The sequence below is a fragment of the Macrotis lagotis genome, chromosome 5 (genome assembly GCF_037893015.1).
Source record: "Macrotis lagotis isolate mMagLag1 chromosome 5, bilby.v1.9.chrom.fasta, whole genome shotgun sequence".
Taxonomy (NCBI): Eukaryota; Metazoa; Chordata; class Mammalia; order Peramelemorphia; family Peramelidae; genus Macrotis; species Macrotis lagotis.
This window is the reverse complement of record NC_133662.1, coordinates 93,988,787-94,012,871: the sequence shown is the minus strand read 5'-3', so window position 1 is coordinate 94,012,871 and position 24,085 is coordinate 93,988,787. Positions and strand designations below refer to the sequence as shown.

Here is a 24,085-nt window from a genome sequence, read left to right as displayed (position 1 = left end):
GAAGGAAATGGATAACCATTTTTTTTCAAGATGATCCGAAATGAGTTCATGATGAGTGGGACACACTGAAATGACTGAATATTGAACAAGGTTTCAATTTACGATTCTAAATTCTAAGATAGTAGCAAGACCCAAGAGAGAAAAAAAAGTGCTTGAGTGTAGGGCGGGAACAACAGCCACGCGGGGCACGGACTATGTTAATTTCAGATTCATTCACTGAGGAAAGTGTCTGTGCCATTCACAAACGCGCACGCGCGATTCATTCAGTTGGCCATCGAAGCTCCGCCTCCGACGCACTCTGGTTCGATGGGAAGGTCGGAGGGAGGGGCGGGGCCCCCAGGAGACTTGCTCTCGCGAGATCCGCCTGCCCTCGCGGCCGTCTGGCTCCGGATGCGCGGGGCTGGCGAGCAGGGCGGAGTCTGGACGCGGGGCGGGGCGGGTTGGCCGCCGGGCTAAGCCCCGCCTCCTCCCGGGCGCGCGAGCACGCGGTGGCGGGAATTTCGCTTGTTCCGGTCCTTGCGCGCGGGACTCTGCCGCCGTCCTCCCCGCCCCCCGGGCTGAGCGGGTGGCCAGGTACTGATGCCCGCGCTCCTCTCCCCAAGCGCCCCGCGCCCGCCCCTGCCTTCTCCCCCTCCCTCGCCCCTTTATGCGGTCTTCTCCTCCTGGGATGGGGGAGAGGGACCTGGGGGGCGCCTGCTGCAACCCCTTCCTCGCTCCATTTTACAGAGAAGAAAACTGAGGCTGCTCCAGCCGGACGTGGCCGTGGCCCATCCTAGCCGGCGGGGAAAGTTTCCCGGGAAACCTGGGGCCCCTTGAGGGCAGCCTGCCAGGGCCGCCGCCGTCAGGGCTCGCGCCCCGCCATGGACGGCCACCACCCCGAGGCGGCTTCCTTCCTCCCTGAGAGTCTGGAGCTGGAGCTGGCGCTGGCGCTGGACTGGTGCAGACCCCCGCGCTTTTCCTGCGCCTCGGACGGAAGGAAGAGTTTCTCCCCGGATTCCCACCTGGCCAGTGGCTCCCTGAAGAGGTAAGACCTGCGGATTGTGTTTGCCCTCCTCGCGGCCATGCAGAGTTTGTGGGCATCTACGGATCCGCCTCCAGAATGCGAAGCGCCTTGGCCCTGCACCGCCTCTTAGCCTCTTACACTGAAATCCTGCTCTCCACTTCTTGGGGACAGCTCCGAGACGGCTCCCGAGAGTCGAGATCTGACAGTAGCTGACTTTTCTGAATGGTGGGGGAAAGTAGGGGGGCTGAGGCCCTTTTACTTGTATATTGATGGAGAGTTGTTAAAATGAAACTTCCTTAGAAGACTGCTCTATTTTGGCGTAGGATTCCCCCTTCCCACTTTTTGGCTTAGGATTTCCCCGCCTCACTTTTTTCATTCATATATATTATATATACACCACACATACTCATTTTATTTATATATATATATATATATATATATATATATAGGTACATATATATTTAGTATATACATATTGACTTTAATATGTATTGAATATATATGTATATACATTCACATAATCTATATAAAATTAAATACTTATTTCTTCATATATAATCATTCGTTTTCAGGCTGTGTATATGTATATATATACACATATATGTATACACACATATACATATATGTGTATATATACACACATATATATATGTACATATATGTATATATATAAACATCTGTCTGTGTGTGTATAAAGCCTGAAAATGAAATGAATTTTCTTAAAAGCATATGTGAAATTTATATGCTCGCATAAGTTTTTGAATCTTAAAATAATACTTTCACAAAACTATGCACATTTTGGATCTCTTGCTATTGGTTTCAATGAACTTGATTTGAAATTTTAACTTGTTACTTTAGGGTAACACTTTTGTTATCTTTTTCTTTTAAATTTTTATTTTTATCCATTAATAAGCATTTATTTTCTCTCCCTCCCATCCATCAGCTTGCCATCATTGAAAAACAGAACTCTCAAAATTTTATATATATATATATATATTTATACACACACACACAGCTAAGCAAAGCAAATTACCACAATGATTATGTCCAACCAAAAATATACTTTTTATACTTCATCTTGTGTCATTCACCTCTCAGGAGATGGATAGCATGCTTCATTCTCATTCTTATGGAATTGTGGTTGGTCATTGCATCAATCAGTTTTTTTTTTCTGGTTTTTGCAAGGCATTTGGGTTAAGTGACTTGCCCAAGGTAACACAGCTAAGTAATTATTAAGCGTCTGAGGTCAAATTTGAACTCAGGGCCTCCTGACTCCAGGGTGATTGACTATCCACTGTGCCACTTAGCTGCCCCTTTGATCAGTGTTCTTAAGTCTTTAAGTATTTATTTGTCTTGACAATGTTCTCTGATTATTCTCCCAGTTCTACTCACTTCACTCTTCATCATTTCTTAAAAGTCTTATATTTCTCTGAACCCATTCCTCTCATCACTTCTTGCTGTATGGAATATTCTATTGTATTCATATACCATAATTTGCTCAGTCATTCCTCAATTGATAAGCACCCTCCTAGTTTCCAATTCATTCTTGCTACAAAGAGCTGCTATAAATATTGTTATATGTAAGCCTTTTCCTTTTTCTTTGATCTCTTTGATATAGGCCTATTAATGTATGACAGGAGCAGAGGACATGCACAAATTAGAGAATTTGAGGACAAAGTTCAAAATTGGTTTCCAGAATGACTAATAATTCAAAGCTCCTCTAACAGTTTTCCTGAAATTATTCCAACATTTGTCATTTTCTCTTGTTGTCATCTTTGCCAGAAGTGGAACTCTCACAGTTTCTCTTTATTGTTATTTCTCTTTTAGTGATTTGGAACATTCTTTTTCATTTGGCTATTAATATTTAAGATTCCTCACTTGAAAATTGTCTGTTTATATCCTTTGACTATTTATGAATTGGAGAATGGCTCTTATTACTCTAAATTTGAATCAATTCTTTCTATGTCTTGGAAATGAAAACTAATAGAGAAACTCAGCTGCAAAAAATATTTTCCTGTTTAATTTTCTTTTTATTTCCCTTTTCTAATTTTAATCAATTTGGTTTTGTTTGTGCAAGAACTTTTTAAATTTTTGTAATCAAAATGAACTATTTTAGCCTGCATCCATAGTTTAATAAAGTGTTTTTCCCTTGTGTCTATATATTGTTTTATAGTTAAGTCAGTTATTTTATTCAACAGACTTTGTTCAAGAATAATTTTTAACTGGATTTCAAAGTCAAATAAACACCCTAACAGGACCAGGATTTTCCATCATTAATCAGGAAAGTGGGTTGTGATGCAATTCCGTTTTTAAATTATAGTAGCAGGGGAGGCTAGATGGTGCAGTGGATAGAGCACAGGCCCTGGAGTCAGGAGTACTTGAGTTCAAATCTGGCCTGAGACACTTAATAATTACCTAGCTGTGTGACCTTGGGCAAGCCACTTTACCCCAATGCCTTGAAAAAAAAATTATAGCAGCATCTTGGAATTTACTATCCATACATTGACCTACAGCAAACCAGGCTCTTTATTATACCAGGGTACTTTTATTAGTTTTGTTTTAAGTTTGTGAGGTGAACACTTTGTTGCCTTTACTTTATAAGCTTGAGGGAAGAGGTCATGGTTTTATCTACTTTTGTCTCTCAGAACTTTGAATATGGTAGTTTTATTCTGATCAGCTGGCATATATATTAAGTGTTTACTATGTGCCAGTTACTTTGATAAGATGGAAAACAAAAAAAAATTAAAAATGCCTGAAGGAGCTCACTGTATTGGGAAGCACAATATGCATGTAGCTACATACAAACAAGATTGTACAGGTTAAGTTAGGGGTAATCTCAGAGGGAAGACCCTAAGACTGGAAAGGGTTTCTTGCAGAATATAAAGACTTGAAGGAAGCCAAATGACAGAGAAGAGGAGAGAGAACATTCCATGCATGGAGGATAGGCATCAGAAATGGAGTTAGGAGATGGAGTGCTATGTTCAAGGAACAGAAAGAATGATGCTGTTGAGTGTACTAATGCTATCATGTCACAATTTAAAAATGTTTTGCATTATAGCATATAACACAATAAGTTCTTTGAAGTACATACCAAAAAGCTATACTAAATCCAAATGTTCACATTTCAGATTGCTGCTTAGCTTGGACCCTTTACCCACTAACTTTGAAGATGATACTGTGGAACTTTTTGGCTTCCAGTGGGTGACTGAAATTGCATTAGTGAATTCTTCTAAAGATCTCTTTTCTTTATGCAGGTATGATGTTGTTTTTTTAAAGGTGTTTGAGGGAGTAGCATTCATAAGCAGGTAGTGACAAACCTACTAGTTTAGAAGCCAAAAAGGTATAGAAGTTATTTTGAATGAAATGTTTTAAAGTAAAATTAAGACATGTAGTAGTAGTCTCATCTGTGAGATTAATGGTCTGTATTATTTTTATCTTCATTTTTTAGCAAAAATTTGTAAATTTGACTGAATCATTCTTTTAATGTGTTTCTTAATAAACCTCTTTATTGCCATTTATATTTGTTTCGTATTCTATTTGCCATTTTACAACTTAAGTGACTTTTCATATATCACTTTACCTGTCCAGGTCTCTCGAGCTTAGTTTTTTCATCTTCAAAATCTAAGTGATTGGTTGTGATTTCTAAGATCCTATCCAATAATCATATGATCCTATATTATCTAAAAGTGAAGAAAAATTTAAAAAGACACCTTGCTTATCTAAATGTTGAGCCCTTGTGCAGCTTAGGCTTCAGATTTCAAATTCTTTTCCTGTGGTGTATAAATCTCTTTCTGTTGTATGAAAAAAAGTGGAAACAAAAAAACAAAAATGTGTAAAATCTTTTTATAGTTCTTAGAATTGTTGGAGATAGTAGATCAAGATCAAGAGAGTGACATAATCCAAAACCTATAGTAAAAATATATTTCTAATACATGTTAGAAGGGAATTGAATAGTCCAGATCTTTCCTGCATGTGGGAGATATCCTAGGAGACTTTGATTAAAGTTGTTTCTGTGGGACAAAGAGAGGAATTTATGGATAGTGAATATAGATTTGACTGTTCTAAGAGTTTTAAGGTAAGTAGATTTGAGATGGGGGTATAATGAACTGATATGTCAGGCTTTGACTTCTTGTTTAGTAACACCTTAAGAGGCAGCTGATATAGTGTATAGAATACTAAACCCGTTCAGGAATATTTGGGTGCAGATCCTGCTCTCCATACTTAATTGCTCTATAAATATGGATGTCACATAAATTCTCAATGTTCATTTCTTCAACCATAAAGTGGATATAATAACACCTGTAGAGTTTATCTCAGAGGATGATTATTGTGGATCTCAAAGGAGTTAATGTATGGAGGGTATCTGGAAACATCAAAGAGCTATATTTATAATGATAATTTATCTTTATGTAATGAATTTATCACTGTTATCTACTCTCATCTTGATATTTCCCTTTTTTGAGTTTTACTGGCTTTATTACATATGCTGATCCAGACTTCATTATAATAAGATCTGGAACACAGGAACACAAATCACCTATAACTGCTGGTCTGAGAGAGTGGGCTAGTGCACTGAAAAGTTGGGTGACTTAATTTGTGCTCACCTACCCAGTATAGAGGAGAGGCAAAACTTGAACTTATTTTTCCTGACAACTGGCTTTTTATCCCCTATACCCAAGTTCTTTTCACTGTACATTTGTTATATAATTATTTTACTTTTCTCTTTATTTGGGCTATAAAATTTTTTAAGCACATTCAGGACAAATATAATCTCATACTATTAATGAGATTTGAACACTAGTTTTAAGACCTAGGCAACTCTCTTTTGTCACTGAAGTGAAATAATGTCATAATTTTTTTATGCCTGGAATTTTTAAGTAGAATTTCTAAGAAAACTAGAAGGTAAAGTCTAATATAAACATAGGAGGAGCTATGTAGTCAATATTTGAAAATGTTTGAAAGATGACCTTTTTATTATATAAACTATCTGAACTGTCTTTTTTTTCTTTTATTTCAAACAGACAACAAATTTACAAATTGGAGACACTTTTACAGACTACCTGTGATTTGGGTAAGTTTAAAATATTTTAAAGATAGCAAACATCATTGCTGTTCAATAATATAAGATTTCTAGATATTTTTAAATGAGTTTTGTTATTATAGACTAATAGAATTCCTATTCTCAGTTTGGAAAATCAGAAAATGAAGCAGAATTGATACCTAGTTTCTTTGTCATAAAAAAGCAAATTTTAAAAAGTTTGTTTAACTAGGAGGAAGGAAGAGAAGAAGGGAAGGCAAGATACTTAGTAAGTACCTACTTTGGACCAGGCATTGTACTTTATGAATAACTCAACAACACTTAGATGCTATTATTATTTCCATTTTAAAGATGATGAGATTGAGAAAGACAGAGATTAAATGACTTAGCCATGATCAGACAGCTAGTAAGTGTCTGAGGTTGGGCTTGACCACAGGTCTTTCTGTTTCTAGGCCTGGTGCTCTATTCATTGCAATATCTATCTGCCTCTAAGCAGTATCATTCACATACTATCTTAAGTCAATTTTTTCCTGATCTTCTCTGGAACTTTTATTTTGATAAGGGATATAATTGAATTTTGGAGAGCAAAAGTAGTTGAGATTTTTATGCAGGGAAGGGAGAATTAAGGAATAGAAGAGCAAATTATTTAGTTGTCCCATGTAAAAGCAAATGGCAAAGAAGTTAAGTCCTGTTGTTAGCAAGTAGAATGGGCACTTCCTACAATCTTACCTCAGTGCCTCATTGTGGAATTTTTAAGGAATCTAAGTTGTCCACAACCAGATCCATCAGATGAAAGCTCTTAAGCACACTGGAAAGATTCAGAGTTTAGGATTTTTGAGTATATTTCTTGTTTAGGAACTAGTCCAGCCTAGTTCAGAGAGACCCATCTTCAGTTTGGCCTCATCATGATTTGTTTTATGGACACAGCACCTCATGAAGATGCCATTAAGAGAAAGAAAGATTGTGATCTTCATCATTAGAAGGTGTGCCAACTGAAGAAAACACAGATCATTGAAATAAGGACTATTTTTGTTTTATTATTAAATTTTAGATTTTCTTTATATTTTTAGTGCTTAGAGGAGTACATGACACAAAGTAGGTGCATAATGAAATGCTTTTCGACTAGTCTTGAAATAGTAAAAGATCATAATGAAATAATTAAAAGAAATCATTTTCATTATTTCACATATTTCATTATATTCACATTATTTCTTTATTTGGTATTTCACATTGGGGAGGTAGTACAGCAAAATTTCTGTCTTTAAACATGAAATGCCACAATTATAGATATGGTTGGGTGATAGTTATTTTTATATAATAATAATAATAATAATAATAATAATAATAATAATAGATTTTATAATCAATAAACATGTTTTCAGTTTTTTCTATTTTAAAATAGTTACGAATATTTTGTTTCCTACTATGATTTTTTTTTTTTGCAAGGCAGTGGGGTTAAGTGGCTTGCCCAAGGCCATGTAGCTAGGTAATTATTAAGTGTCTGAGGCTGGATTTGAACTCTGGTACTCCTGACTCCAGGGCCAGTGCTCTATCCACTGCGCCACCTAGCTGCCCCCCTCCTATGATATTTTAAGATAAAACCATGGAATCTCTAAGTTACAGGATTTATTCTGTTTTGTGACTTTTATTTATTTGTTTCTATACTGTGCTTTAAAATGAATTTGCTAAACTACTCCCATGTCAATAGTGTATTAGAACATCTAGTTTCTCATAGCCCTGTCGATATCGAGTTTTATATTTTTTCACCTTTATCTAGTTTTATAATTTTTGCTATTCTAGTAAATGTTATATGGTATATTAGAAACATCTAAATTTGGATTTTGCTAAAAGGAAATTTGATTTCTTTATTCATTTCATTATTAATAGTTTGTATTTCTTCCTTAAAAATTGTTCATTCTTTGATAGTTCATTTATGGAGAAGTGTGTCATAACGATGTGAGGCACACATACACTTCTTATTTCTGAATTCTAGATCTTCATCAGATATATATCTTAATGGTGGAGGTATATATTCCTTTTGCTTTCAATTTTTTACTATTAAAAGATTAGTGATTTAGCATCTTTTTTTTTTTTTAAGGTTTTTGCAAGGCAATGGGGTTAAAGTGGCTTGCCCAGGGCCGCACAGCTAGGTAATTATCAAGTGTCTGAGACCGGATTTGAACCCAGGTACTCCTGACTCCAGGGCCAGTGCTTTATCCACTGCAACACCTAGCTGCCCCTAGTATCTCATTTTTATATATTCATGGACCAAGTGATGATGATGATCTCATGGATCAAAGTGATAGAGAAATAAGAAAAGAGCAGAGCTAGAGCTAGCTGTTAACTTAAAGCTCTCTCAAAACTAACTTCCCCACTTGTTATCCATCAAAAATAGCCATAACAAAATATTGCTAATACTTTGAAATTTCATAAAATCATACATAGCTTAAGAATAGAAAGAGACCTGAGAAGCCATTCAGTTGAGCTCTTTCATTTTACAGGTGCAGAAATTGAGTAACAATGCATTTGCCTAATGTCATTGTTCAGTACATACTAGAATTTGGATTTTAATTATTTGACTCTAAATCTAGCACCCTTACTGAACTAATGGTGAATTATGAGGTCATTGATGTGACTTATTTCCTCCCACAGATGACAGCCTATTCATATCATGTCATTCTTAGTACTTCTTGTCCATGGTCACCCAACACATTGGGAGCCTGTCTCCAGGTCTCTTCACATTGAATAGATATTGAAAATCTTGAAAACTATCCTTCTGTTATCCCTTGCTTTTAGTTATCTGACCAATCAATTCCTTCTCCCCTGTGAATGTTTTCCCTTAACTTTGCCTTTTTTTTTAACTGTTTTTCTGTGATAAAATGTTGCATCCCATTCAGGAACCTTTCCATTGCTTTTTTGTGTATATGTCCTAACACTCTTAATTATTTAGAAGTTGTTGTTTCATGAGTCAGAACAATGCAGCATCACTGAAGAATATTCAGAATAAAAAGAGGGGACTTTATTTCTTAGAGAGGCTTGGGAGCTGACTCTAAGCTTCTTTATTTCCCATTCCTAGAAAAACCATTGAATCTTCCTTCCATTTAGTGACTATTTACTCTTATTTTCTGGTTTATAGTAAGAATATCCAGAGTAACATGATTTTCCCATCCATTTGGTTTTATGTCCATTCTGATTATTGAACAAGAATCTCACATTGATTTTTAATTAGTCAAGTGAATTTTTAGAGGAAGTAAAAAAATTAAAAAAACCCATGATTCATAGCATCCTCTACTACTTTTTTGACCATTCTGCTTCTGCCACTGCAGAAATGGAAAGGGGCTACAAAAGACTTGAGAGACTTTGTTTATTTTCTTTATTTCATGGGTTTCAATCATTATCAGTTCTTTCTTCGGAGATGGATAGTATGCTTTATCACTAGTCCTTTGGAATTGTCTTGCATCATTGTATTGCTGAGAATAGTTAAGTCATTCACCATTCTTTATTGAATAAAATTTCTGTTGGTATGTATAACATTCTCTTAGTTCTGTACACTTCACTAAGTACCAGTTCATGTAAGTCTTATCAGGTTTTTCTGAAATCATTCTGTTTGTCATTTCTTATAGCACAATATTGCATTACCATCACATACCACATATAATCATATTACCACTTGTTTAGCCATTCCCCAATTTATGGTCATCCCTTTACTTTCTAATTCTTAGCAACCACAAAAAAAGAGGTGCTATAAATATTTTTGTATAAATAGGTTCTTCTCATTTTGGGTAGAGACCTAGCAGATTAAAGGGTTCACATAAGTAGTATAATTCTTTGGACAAAATTCCGATTTGCTTCCTAGAATGGATGGATCAGTTTAAAACTCCACCAGCAGTATTCCAGTTTTCCCACATCCCATTGCCAACATTTTCTTTTTTTGTCATATAAGCCACTCTGATAGGTGTGATGTGATAACCTCAGAGTTGTTTTAATTTACCTTTTTCTGAATAGTAATGATTTAGAGCATTTTTTCCTATGACTTTAGAGACCTTTGATGTCTTTGTCTGAAAACTGCCTATTGAAATCCTTAACATTCATCAATTGGGGAATGACTTGCATTTTTATAAATTTGATTCAGTTGTCTCTATATTTGAGAAATGAGATTTTTATTACAAACACTTGTTGCAAAATCCCCCCCCCCCAGTTTTGATATTTCATTTCCATTTAAATGTTTTCTTGTTCCCCTTATTGATTCTGGTATTTATTTTATTTCTGCTTTGTAAAGGATATGTTTACTGTTTCTGCTTGTTTAAAATTTACTTATGAGTGCATCATCATATTTCATAAAGATGTGCTGAGGGCTGAAAATATACTCCTTAATAACCTCAATTATCACCAACAATTTGTAGTGACAATTTTTTTTCAACTTTCTCTTTAGATTAATAATTTTAAAAAAATTTTCTTTCTAAGTCCCTTTTGCAGTTAGGTCAGTCTGTAGTCAGTATATATTTATTAGGTGCTTACTATGGATCAGGGAATATTATTGTAAGCTTTGAGGATACAAAGTATAGTGTTAGCATTCAAGGAGGTAGCATTCTAATGGAGAATAAAACATTCAAGTAACAATGTCTAAGATACATACAGAGTTGATGGACTTACTTTCAAAGGGAGGATACAAAAGGGCAAAAAGGAGAAATCTTCTGTAGAAGGTAGGAATTTGAGCTAAGTCCCAAAAGAAGCCAAGGAACCTAGGAGTGAAAGGGACAAGGGAGGATATTCCAGAAATGTGGAAATGAAAGTCCACACAGTGGGGAGGCAGAATTTCATGTGCAAGAATAGCAAGAGACAAGATTAAAGGATGTAGAATAGAATGTAAAGGAGGCAAGAAGTATAGGAAGGGATCAGATTTTTCAGGGCTTGAAAAGCCAAATAGAGGATTTTATGAATGATTTTGGAGGAAGGTAATAAGTCAGGGAAGTTTATTAAGTGGGAGGATAATATGGTCAGCCTGATGCTTTAGGACTTTTGCTTTTGCAGCCTTGTGAAGAATGAATTGGAGAGCTTTGAAGCCAAGAAGGTTTGACAGTGGGCTATGCTTTATCCGACACCTGCATTCTTTCATTTTTTTGTAGATTGGAAGTCTATTTCAGCCCCTTGTTTCCTTAAGGTTTTTAACTAAAATGTAATGAATTCTATTGAGTTGTCCTTTTAACTGTATATAAATCCTTATATTTAAAATATATTGTTTGTATGCATCATGTAGCTTTCATTTTCTTACCCATTTTGACCCTTTTTTGTTTTATAGATGAATTTAGCTCCTTGACATTTAAAATTAGAGTTAAGTTTTTTTGACTCTTTCCTTCAATCTTGTCATATTATCTCACTTTTAAGCAGTCAATGCTAATTATCTGCAGTTTGCTTGAAAAGTATAATTCTAGTATCTTCCTTTTTCCTAACTCACAGTCAGATCACTGCATCTATCTTCCCTACTTTATTTTTTCTTTTTTTTCAATCAGCCTTAAGAAACTTTCTTGTTTGGCTTAAAGCAGTCCCATTTCTATTCTATCTTCAACTCAGAAACTTCCTCCTACCACAGCCCTGTTTGTAACCAAGAAGTAAAGTTAAAAAACAATACACTTTCCAGTCCTGTAATGTATTCTTCTTTCTACTTCTGTATTTTCTCTCATCTATCTGCTATCTGTTTCTACCCCTGTGAGTGACTTTCACTTGAGAAATCTTGATTTCTAAATATAGTCAGGTTCCCCTTCTCCTTGAACATCCAAGCTATAATCTGTTTCTTAGTTGCTTCAGTGAAGTTAGAAAGTTAACTGTAAACTATAGAATGTTAACTGAAGGGAAACTGGTTGTCTCAGAACAGATTTTTGAAAGATACTGTTTCTTCCATGTACCTATTCTGCTCTGGAAGTAGTTTGTTGTAGCAGATAGAGGATTGGCCTCAGAGTCAGTAAAACCTGGTTCTATCACTGACACATCCCAGCTGTGTGACTCCTGGTGAGTCACTTAAGCTCATTAACTTCTGAAATCTCTTTAAAACTGAGATTCAGAGGAAATGCAACTCTTCATTGGTGGAGAGAGTTTTCTTCCCTTGATGCTCCTTAAACCAATGAACTCAAAGATCCAGATTCTCCCTTCCACCTCCTCCTCAAAAATGATACTTGACTTTGCAGGATGACTTATTACAATTAATCCATTTTCCTATGCTTTTCATCATATATTTTAATCTTTGATTTCTTGTTGATGAATAAACTTTGATGATTTGGACTGGCATTCTTTGCCATGTGACTGTCTGGCTGCTGTAGGATTTGTAGTCAGAGAACCTTGATTCAGAGCCAAGCTCTAACCCTTGCTAACCTTGAAACCCTGAGCAAGCCATTTAACCTCTATCTGGACTTATAAAGGACTTATCCTAAATGACCTGTAATGAGGCTCTAATTTTATGATCATGATTTTCTCCTGTTTGGTAAACACTGTACCTTTCTGTGGCAGTCTTATGTATTCTTCTAGTTTTTCTACCTTTTAGTTGGTTCTAATGTTTTTTGTTGCATCTCTGCATTTTTGCATGATGTCCTCTAATTCATTAAACATGTTCCAGTTTCTGTTCTAAAATACTGATTTTCTTTTTGAGTTTAGTTTTAAGTGGTTCTTTTATGATGCTTTTCATTACTCCGGAGGTTCCCATGGTTTTTCCATTATTCTTCCTAGGTTTCTAGGTGCATTTATTACCGTATTACTTCATTTTTCTTCGGTATGTTTTTTCCTTAGAATTTTTTTTTACTTCTTTGTATTTTATTCATTGTATTTTGATCTCTGGAGACTTTCTATGGGGATTTTCTTGTGAGAATGTCTTTCCCCTCTTTTTTCCCCCATGACTTTTCTTTTAATTCAATAGGTATATGGTTTTAGATATGACCACCTACTCAGACTTTTGTAGGAAATCTTTTGTGGATAATAAAACTAGAGGAACTAGCCAAATTTTCATGAGTAAGGAATAATGAGCCATCCGAAGAGGGGGAATTTTTTGAATTTCTCACTACTTATTTCTGTGAGTTAGAACCAGTGGCCATAATTTACATAATCATGATTTCAAATAGTATGAATTAGAATATATATGACCACTTGTTACCACTAAAGGTGAATCATTATTTGAGCTTATCCAAGGATCAAGTGAGGTGATATACATGAAGCATTTGAAGCATTATCTAGAAGTTAGCCATTATCATGTGTGAGTTTTAATACTTAGTTGTGGAATGTGACTGGAGCATAGGAGAGATTCAGACAACATGCTTCTATAGCACTGGAGAAGATGGAGAGTACTTTCAACTTTGACCAAGGATGGAGTGGCGGGGAATTGGAAACTCCAAAGAAGGAATGCTGCAGATTCAATCCTTGAAGGAAAAGAAATACTTCAACGAGTAGAAATAAGAAAGGACTATTTTGAGACATAGTTGAGAGATAGGAAATATCAGAACAACTTTGGAATGTGAACAATTTGCATAGAATTGGACCACTACTACAAATAGTTTCAAAGTTTTTCTTTAAGAGGTACTTACAATTTGTTAAAACATTTGATGTTGTAGGGTTTTCTCAACACAGTTGTATTTAGCCTAGAGTACAATATGGGGTGTTACATGAAGTAAGTTTGGATATATAGATTGAAAGAGATTGAAGAAAGCCTTAAGTGTCTGGTGGAAAAGTTTATATTTATCTTATTGGTAGCCATTGAAGATTTATGAGGAGAGGACAGAATGGATGGTCAGATTTGTCTTTGGAATTGTACTTGGCATGATATGAAGGATGGAAGTGAGAATACTAGTGGGGCAAAAATTATGCTAGTCCATGGGAGAGGTGATGAGAGGTTGAACTAGAATGATGCTAGTATGAGTGGAGAAAAGGGCACAAATTGTAGTGTAGAATAGAATCAAAAGGACTTGGGACCTGCCTATTGCATATAGGAATGTGGAGAGAAAAGGAATCCCTGAGATGACTCATATTAGATTTATAGCTAGTTAGGGACCTTAGAAGCCAGCAAGTGTAATCTCCTCACTTTATAGATGAAGAAACAGCTGCAAGCAAGTTAATTGACTTGCCTAAGGTCACAGAAGTAGCACAACTAGAATGTGGATATGGTTTCCTGACTTCAAATTCAATATTCTTCCTGCAAGTTAATACTGAGGTTTTGAACCTCAAAGACAAGGTGAAAGTAGTACCATTAATCGAAATAAGAAAATTCGAATGAAAGTTAGATTTATGAGGAAAATAAGTTTTGTTTTATTTTGCTTTTGCCTTACCCAAAATTCAAGGGAAAATGTTTTTTAATTGATTGCCTTGACCGTTAATGAATCCCACTATGGTTATCTGAGTTTTGAATCCTTATGTTTCTTTCCAGGATGTGTTAGCTTCCAATAGATAGTTCAATTAGTTGTATAAATTGAGGCATTAACTTAGTGACTTGCTGTCAAATACAACAATTATTGTTTTAGTAGAGATAATGCTAAATTGTTTCTGATATTATTAATGAGTAGTTTCAGGTACATCTTAATGTTTCTCATAGATTAAGATAAAATCATATCATCTGTATGGAGCAGAGCTATCCAACCTTAAGTTGTTTTAGGATTGAATTAAAATGAAATAATTACTCAAGGGCTACACCCAGAATAAAAAAATACAGTACCCTAATACACTATTTTTAATTTGCCGTCTTACCTTAGTTAGGTTTAGCAAGTGCTAAGAATAATCATGGTACTTTTAACTTCCTAGAAAGTGGGGGAACACCTGTCATCAATACAACAGGTGAAAGAGCAAAGCACAAAACCAATCACAAAACAATAAAGCAACAACAGAGTAGTATAAAGATAGGGGCATACTGAGTAGTCTGCAAAGCAACAACACAATGGTATAAAGGTAGGTGCATATTGACTAGTCTGTATTGTATAGATGAAATACATTCCACAGATTGGTTGAAAATTCTCTGTGATCTGATCTATAATACAGCTTAAAAATACCAAAGAAAATGAACATCAGCAAGATTATTAGGGATGGAACAAAAAAATTTAATACACACTCCATGCAAATCATTACTTTATTTTTTCACTCATGAAAATAAAATCCACATGCAGACCAAATAAAAATCACACTGAGGGCCACATTTTGGACAGCCCTGGTATAGAGGAAGATCTTGCCTTCCTATTTGCTCTCTCAGGAGGCCTAGCATACTCTTCTAAGTTGCTTAAGTTAAGATAAGAATGGAAGACCACAGCCCTTTTTCATAGTTTTTAGAATGAGAATTTCATCTGTTACTGACATTCTTTGATTCTGGCAGGAGTGTTATAAAGCAGACTTTGAAGGGGTATTAATAGCATAGGATCTAAATCAAGATTATTTAATTTTGTCCATAAATGGTTCCTGTCTGTGGAATCAGAAACTGACTAGAACTCAGTTAGGATTGCTTAAAGTCTTATGCCTTAATGTTTTTGTTTTGGGGTAAAATTAAACAAGTATGATGCTTATATTCAAAAGTATGCTTATTCTGTGTGAAAAATGTTAGGTTAAGAAACCAATCCTGTATTGTGTTGATGAGAGCTGGTGTGGATTTTGAGAGGGAAATCTAGCAAAATTCATGTGTTCACTATGTTTGGAAAATTGGAGTGTTTTCCATTGAAAAATAGGGTAGATTAATTATATTTTGAATCCATTCCAATATAACTTGTACCTAGAAGGGGGAGGGAGAAGTGGAGAGGAAAGGTCATAAATATATAGTACTAATTTTTTGCTATGTACCATGCTTTAAACATTTTACAGATATCTCATTTGATCCTCCCTACAACCTTGAAAAGTACCTGTTGATAGTTTCTTCTTTTTAACATTAAAGAATTGGTGTTAAACAGATTAAGTGACTTGTCCAGGGTCAGTCACATAGCTAGTGAGACTTAGGCAGGGTTTGAACTCAATTTTTCCTTTCTCCAGGTCCATACTCTGCCTCAAAGGAGTCAGGCAAGAATTACTTTGTTTTAATCTCTGGATCCCAAGTGTCACATGGTGCTTAACAAATTACAGGTTGATTGATTGAAGTAACCCCAGTATACTAGGGCCAGTCTAGCCCATTAAGTGTTTTAACCTTTTAGAAGAAGTGGATTGGGTTTTGGAGTGTGAGAGTGACCCAGTCCCAAATTTCAGTTATTGAACTGTTAAATAATGCCTTTTTTCAGCCAATCTAAGGTTAAAATCATCCTCATCTGAGCTACTTTTTTTTAGGGAATAGGACAAATGCCTGAGTCTAGGTTGAATCCTAGTCATTTTTATGACAAAATTGAATTTTCTAGCCTATCTGAGAAAACCAAATAGGAATCCTTATAATATAAGGTGGGACCAGGGGTCTTGCCCATTATGAGTGTTGTGTGGAAAAAGCATCACTGAAGCTCTGCTAAAGGAAGTAGGATTGTCCTGTCTCTACCAACTGGTTGTTTCAAAGAACACCTAGTTAAAACTCCAAAAGGCAATGCTGCTGGTTCCTAATTGTGTAGGTTTTTACATAATGTGAATACCTTGTTCAGTGGAATAATTGTGTTTTCAGTCAGTCAACATTTATTGTTTGAGAACAGAGTAGATGAAGTAATCTAAAAGGAGAAAACAGTAGTTGTGGGAACTGGTGCAGGGGAAGATAAGATTTGAGCTGAGTAGTGGAAAATGGAGATGAGGAACAAATGTCAGGCATGGGAAGGACAATCAGTGATAAGACAGAGGTGGAGGGGGTAGTGTTTGAGGAACTCAGTGTCACTGGATTGTAAACTAAGTGTGGTAAAGTAAGTTGTCAGAAGACAACATAGGGACCTAATTTTGAGGAGTGTTAAGTGGCAGGACTTTATTGAAGGGGGGGTAAGAGGAAAAGACACCATCAGACATGTTCTTTTGAGGTTCTGATGTTAATTATGTCTGCTTTATTTACAGGCCAAGCAGCAGCCTTACACACAGAGGCGAACAATATCCGGGATCAGTGTGTTATGTTTCTTCATTATGTGAAAGTTTTCATCTTTAGGTAGGATGTCAAATTCATTTTTAAAAAATTTTGTGGTTCACACTTCTCAGACTGGCCAATATGACCAGAAAGGACAATGTTGGAAGGAAATCTGGGACACTAATGCATTGTTGGTGGAGCTGTGAACTCATCCAACCTTTCTGGAGAGCAATTTGGAATTGTTCCCAAAGGGCAACAAAAATGTGCATACCCTTTGATCCAGCAATACCACTACTGGGTCTGTACTCTGAAGACATTATGAAAACGGGTAAAAACATCACTTGTGCAAAAATATTCATAGCAGCCCTGTTTGTGGTGGCAAAGAATTGGAAATTGGGGAATGGCTTAATAAATTGTGCTATATGTATGTGATAGAACACTATTATTCTGTTAGAAACCAGGAGGGATGGAAATTCAGGGATGCTTGGAAGGATTTGCATGAACTGATGCTGAGCAAGATGGGCAGAAACAGAAGAATATTGTATACCCTAACAGAACATGGGGTTTATGGTCAACCTTAATAGGCTTGCTCGTTCTATTAGCACAACAGTCAGGCACAATTTTGGGATATCTGTGATGGAGAATACTGTCTGTATTCAGAGAAAGAATTGTGGAGTTTGAACAAAGACCAAAGACTATTACCTTTATAGTACCTTTAATTAAAAAAAAACACACATTTTATTATGTAATTTTGCTACCTCTTATACTATATTTTTTTCCTTAAGGACATGATTTTTCTCTCTCATCACATTCAACTTAGATCAATGTATACCATGGAAACAATGTAAAGACTAACAGACTGCTTTCTCTGTCAAAGGGAAGTGAGATTAGGGGAAAAATTGTAAAATTCAAAATAAATAAATTTTTTTAAAAAATCTGTGGTACAACATGCAAGTGTGATTGTGTGGTAAATAACAGTATCTTTTGATTTTCCAGATACTTGAGAATACATGAGACAGAGAATGATGTTCCACATCACTCATATGAGATTTTGGAGGCCCAGCTTCCCTCCATATTAGTTGAAGAACTTCATGGATTGATCTTATATACTGGCCATCTGTCTGACCATCCCAGTGTTATTCCAGGAGCATTTGTTGTACAAAACCAAATAAAGGTCTGTCTTGTTTTTGTTCATTGTTTAAATAGAGTTTTCAACGAAATAACAAAAAAAGAATTTTATAAAATACTTAGTATAGCAACACTGCCAGATTGCTCTTCCTCCATAAAAGAACATTAAGACCAACAGTATTGGAAAGTCACATCTTTTTTTTGTGTATCAGCTATTAAGAGTGGAATCTGAGCAAAAAAAAGTCTACAGAAACAAAATAAATTCAAGTATATAAGAATTTTTTTAAAACTACTATTTTCTTCCTTTTAGGGAGCTTTGATAAAGACTAGGAGAGCCCAACTTATTTTACTATGGAGCGGTTTATAGACTTTGTTAGCAGAAAAAGTATTTGCATTCATAGCACAGTCTCAACTATGATTTTTGTGAACTCTTTCTAGAGTGATTGAGAGTCACTATCTTCATTCCTGTTGTGGATAAAAATAATACTTTTAAATTGTATTGTTTCTGATTTTTTTAAACAGTAATGTTTAAATGAACTTTAGACATCTGTTTGAAAGCCAGAATTTACACAAATGATAATTTGAATAATGCAGATTTTCATGCATCCCATAGAAAAGGAAATAGACACTACTATAAAATGCTAGCACTTCTATGATTTTTTATTTCTTCTGCATTCTTTAAGAAAATTAAAATAAAATACTTAGATGTTAGAAATTTTAGCTCTTAAATTACAAAGGACCTTAATTTACCTCTCCATGCAGGTAAGGTATCAATATATTTAATAGTATTCAAAATAATCTTGTAAGGAAGTAAAATTCCACAGATGTTTACTGCAGCACTCTCTTTTTCCTGTTAGTATGGGAGATAGAAAGAAAAGTAAGATTCAAACCTATTCACATGGAGCTTATAATCTAGTAGGTGTGATTAGAGATGTATATAAGTAAGAGTGCCATACATTAAACTGTAAGTACATAAGAAAAATATTAAGGACAAAAGAGGGAGAGATTGCTTCCAAGTTGGGCTCTCTATCTTTCCTGCCCTTGCCTCTTTTCTTTCCTTTCCTCTTATTGTCCCCCATCACTGCCAAATTCCCCATAGAATGCACTGAATTTATCTCTTTTCCTCCATATATGAACTTATATCACTTTTTTAAAAAAATGGAGGAGAATCTATAGTTTAAACTAGGAATAGGAAAAAATGAAAATAAGCATAGAGTCATATAAATGATCATGAAGTAAATGTGAACACCTGTTACTAATCCTTTTGCAATGTAACCTTGTGAGGGAAGTGTATTTTACAACACAAAGTTCAAAATCTCCTCTACTATAAAGTAGAGGAAACTGAAGCAAACAGAGTAACCAAGGTGACTTGCCCAGGGTCACATAGCTAAGAAGTATCTGAGGTCAAATCTGATCTCAGATCTTCTTGATTCCAAACCTAAAGCTTCCACTTAGGTACTAAGTTGCAGAGAAAGTGTTGATCTGCTGTGATGATGATGTTGATGTAAGTTTCCCCCATGAGGATTTCCCAATATCAGTACAATCACAAGTCTTGTACCATTCTATTCCAGAAGGAAGACCAAATGAGTTGATTGTAAAAAGCTTAATACAGTGTCTTGCATCTGATAGATGCTTATTAATTGCTTTTCCCTTCTTAAATAGTTGTTCTGAACACTAAGAGATTGAACTTGAAAATAAAGACTGTAAGCAAGGATACTTTTTTGTAAAGAGCAAAATGTCAATTCTCAATACATAGCTTCACCATTTTAAAGCACAAAGAACATTATTGTTTTTTTTTTAAGAAAGGCAAACATATATAATATGCTTTTTTGGGGGGTATGATCACATAGTCACATGAACCAGCAAAAAGTGCCAGTATTATCAGTTAAGATTTTTGAAAAATAATGCATTGGGTAATGTTACTATTTTTAGGGTAGTTTTAACAATTCAAATGTGTTTTTTTAATTTCACACTAATGAAAAATCCTGTCCAGATAAGGATATCTTAATATCAAATTAATGCTGTCCTCATAAAAATTATGGCTTATAGAAGTGTTTAAAATCATAAAATGACACTTCAGAAACCTGATAACAATTTGCTTTCTTCATCCAGAAAATACTAAACTAAGAAATGAAAACTAATGTGATTTTTTTTTTTGAAGTGTTCACTGATTTGTACCTTGAATGGAACTAGAAGATTGGAAGTGACTAAATAAACTCCTCAGTTCTCTTTAGTTAGGGATATTTTAAACCAATCTAGTGAAAAGAGAATACCTTCTTACTTCAACGCTTTATAGACCTGTTCTAGAGATAAATGAAACAAAAGGTTTGTCTAGGTTTCAGAATTTTAGTCATTTAATTGGGTTTTCATTCATGTCTTCAAGGAAAAATATGATTTGCAGTATAATACTTAAGAAAGTGTCAATCATAGTTGATAATTCTGTCTCTGAATACCTTTCACAGCTCTTTCCACCATCATGGCATTTAATACATCTTCGTTTGGATATCCATTGGATAGTGCTGGAAATTCTTCACATTCTAGGTGAAAAAACATCAAGTAAGTCCAAGGAATGTCATTGTGTGTCTTACCTCATTTCTTTATGTTCGTTCTCCTTTCTGAGTTATGTATATTTGGTAAAGATTGCTTTTGGTTCTTTCTAAGGGAAAACTAGAAGTTCCAATTTCATAGTAGCATTAAATTAGTATTTAATAATATTTAGTGTCTACTTAATTTTAGATCCTGATCATTACAATACTTCAAAAACATTTGATTTTGAAATTCTAGAATTGATATTGAGGTTTAAGTTCCTTTGCCTGAAAAAGTCATCATCCCATTGCCAATCTAGTGCCTTAATTAAATTGATTCCTGGCTGATGGATGTACAGTCTACTGCTGGTGGACCTGTACATAATGGAAGCTTCCTTTCTTTGGTAGGACCTGCCATAACCTTCAAGAAACCAGTAAGAACCCAATTACAATCATGAGGCATTGGAATAAGAGTTTAATTGACACATTACCATACAGTACTTTGAAAAGTCTCTGTTACTCAAGAAGTCAATCCTTCTTTTTCCCCTCTACAAGAAATGTAGGTCTCCAAATAATTCCTTTTAACTGTAGTTGGATAGGTTGAGATTGAGAAGATGTACAAGTTTTGGTGATACATACCCCCTACCCCCTAACCTGTTTCATCCTCATTTGGATCTCTAGTATCTACACATTTCCATGTTCTGATAGTTTATCATTTCTGCTTCAGTCTCACTTTTCTCCCTTAAAATAGACAGAGTGGATAGAAATCTAGGAAACTTAAGATACACTTCCCTTCTGACTCTTAATAGAACTTTGATCCTAGTCATTATTCTCAATTTCCTCATCTCTAAAAGGGGAATAATAGTAGTGTCTCGCTCAGTGTTGTTGAGAATGCTAAGTGAGATTATTTTTGGTAAAATGCTTTGAAAATTTTAAAGAACTGTATGAATGTTAAATATTAATGGTGTCATTATTGTTCAGTCATGTCCAACTCTTTATGACCCCATGAATGTAGCACCCAGATCCTTCGGTCTTCCCCTATTCCCTGAAATCTATACAAATTCATTTTCTTTGCTTTCTTAACGCTGTCTATCCATCTCATCAGCTGCTGTCACTTTTTTCTTTTGCCTTCGGTCTTTCCCAGCATCGGGATCTTTTCCAGTAAGGCCTGTCTAATATGTGGCCAAAGTATTTCAGCTTTTGTATTTTTCCTTCCAGTGGATAGTCTGAATTAATTGATTTGCTCTTTTTGCTGTCCAAAGGACTCTCAGAAGTCTTCTCCAGCACTCCAATTAGAAAAACGTTGATTCTGCAACATTCAGCTGTCCTTATAGTCCAACTCTCACGGTCATATATTGCTACTGGAAAATCTGTAGCTTTTACTATATGTTTGCTTTTTAGTATGCAATCTAGATTGCCATAGCTTTCCCTTCCAAGGAGAAATCATGTTTTAATTTCATAATTATAGTTGCCATCTGTAGTGATCTTTGAGCTCAAGGATATAAAATCTGATACTGTTTGAATTTTTTTCCCCTTTATTTGCCAGAAAGTGATGAGACTGATTATAGTGGTTTTAGTTTTTTAATGTTAAGCTTCAAACCAACTTTTGCACTCTCTTCTTTCACCCTCATCAAGAAACTTCTTAATTCTTCTTCACTTTCTGTCATCAGAGTAGTATTGTCTACATATCTGAGATTGTTGATATTTCCTGGCAACTTTAATTCTGACTTTTGATTTGTCTAGCCTTGTATTTTGTGTGATATACTCTGCGTATATGTTAAATGAATACGGTGACAACATATAGCTTTTTTGTACTCCTTTCCTGATCTTAAACAAATTGGTCTTCCCATATTTCACTCTGTTACTTTTTGACTCTCATACAAATTTCCTCAGGAAACTGGTAAGATTATCTGGTGCTCCTGTCTCTTTGAGGACATGCCATATTTTTGTTGTGATCCACACAGTCACAGACTTTAGTTTGGTGAATGAAGCACAAGTGGATTTTTTTCTGAAATTTTTACTTTCGCTATAGTATAATGAATGTTGGCAATTTGGTCTCTAATTCCTCTGTCTCTTTGAAAACTAGCCTGTTCTTCAGGTAATTCTCAGTTCACAGATTGCTAAAGCATAGCTTGCAGAATCTTAAGCCTAACCTTACCAGCATGTAAAATAAGTACTGTTCAGTAAATTGAATATTCTTTGGCATTCCTCTTCTTTAGTAATGAGATGAAAATAATCTTTTCTAATCCAATGATCACTGTTGAGTTTTCCAAATTTAGTGGCCTTTTGAGTGCAGCACTTTAACAGCATCATCTTTTAGGATTTTAAATAGCTTACCTGGACTTCTCTTATGTCCATTTGCCTTACTGTTAGCAGTACATCCTAAGCATCCCCCTCCCTCCCCTTGACTTCATTCTCTAAGATGTCTGGCTCTAGATCAATATCTACAACATTGTGGTTGTAGCTGGTGTTAAGTCCTTTTTTGTATAAACTTCTATATATTCTTAATCTCTGCTATTTCTATTAAATCCATACCATTTCTTATCATGGCTATTTTGGCATGAAATGTTCTCTTGATAGCTATAATTTTCTTGAAATCTCTTGTCTTTCCAATTTTATCATTTCTTTTACATTGTAAGATATTACAAATTTTATAAATGTAAAATTCTTTTACATTTCTTTACATTGCACATTTTAAAAAAATCCTATCTTTCTCCTTACTATTTTCTGAAATTATGCATTCAGTTGGGTATAGCTTTCCCTTTCTCCTTTATCTTTTGCTTTCCTTCTTTTCTCAGCTATATAAAAAAATCCTCATTAGGAAACAGTGAGTTAGCTTGACAAAACTATTAGTCTCTGTCCTGCATCCTTTTATATTCCAATGCCAAACTTCTCTGTTATTCCAGTTATGCAATGGGGTTAAGTGGCTTACCTAAGGCCACACAGCTAGGTAATTAAGTGTCTGAGACTGTATTTGAACTCAGACACTCCTGACTCTAGGGGCGGTGCTCTATCCACTGCGCCACCTAGTCGCCCCCCAGTTATCTTTTGATTCTCTACTTTAGCATTCTAATACTCAGTGATGAATGTGACATATATTTTGGGGGGGGAGTTATTTGTATAAGATTTTGTAACATTTCATAGAATTGAACCTCTTTGTCATCAGTGGTGGGAGCATTAACTTATTTTACAGTGATGCTTTTGGTGTCTACTTTTTTAATTCTTTTTAAATTTTTTTGGCATTTTATTTTATTTTTTCAATTACATGCATAGTTTTTAAAACTCATCCTTTTGTAAGCTTTTGAGCTCCACACTTCTCTACCACCCTCTGTTCCCTCCTCTCTCCCCCCAGCAGCAAGTAATCTGATAAAAGCTTACATATAATCTTGATTAACATATTCCCATATAGTCATTTTATGAAAGAA

The 24,085-nt window shown here is 35.2% G+C and overlaps 1 protein-coding gene across 4 annotated transcripts in view; it reads left to right on the top strand.

Annotated features, from left to right (window-relative positions):
* The first annotated feature begins 517 nt into the window (after nt 1-517).
* MMS22L (MMS22 like, DNA repair protein) overlaps nt 518-24,085 on the top strand; it is a 140,480-nt gene continuing 116,912 nt past the window's right edge. For 2 of the 4 annotated variants that reach the window (XM_074187213.1, XM_074187212.1), the window contains exons 1-6: nt 545-1,024; nt 4,132-4,257; nt 6,025-6,074; nt 17,001-17,088; nt 18,004-18,181; nt 20,598-20,691. In XM_074187213.1, the coding sequence (XP_074043314.1) occupies nt 861-1,024; nt 4,132-4,257; nt 6,025-6,074; nt 17,001-17,088; nt 18,004-18,181; nt 20,598-20,691 (700 nt within the window). In that variant the 5' untranslated portion in view covers nt 545-860. Of the gene's footprint in view, nt 1,025-4,131; nt 4,258-6,024; nt 6,075-8,081; nt 8,192-17,000; nt 17,089-18,003; nt 18,182-20,597; nt 20,692-24,085 lie in introns of those variants that run through there. The other 2 variants (XM_074187211.1, XM_074187214.1) reach the window with 2 other exon arrangements.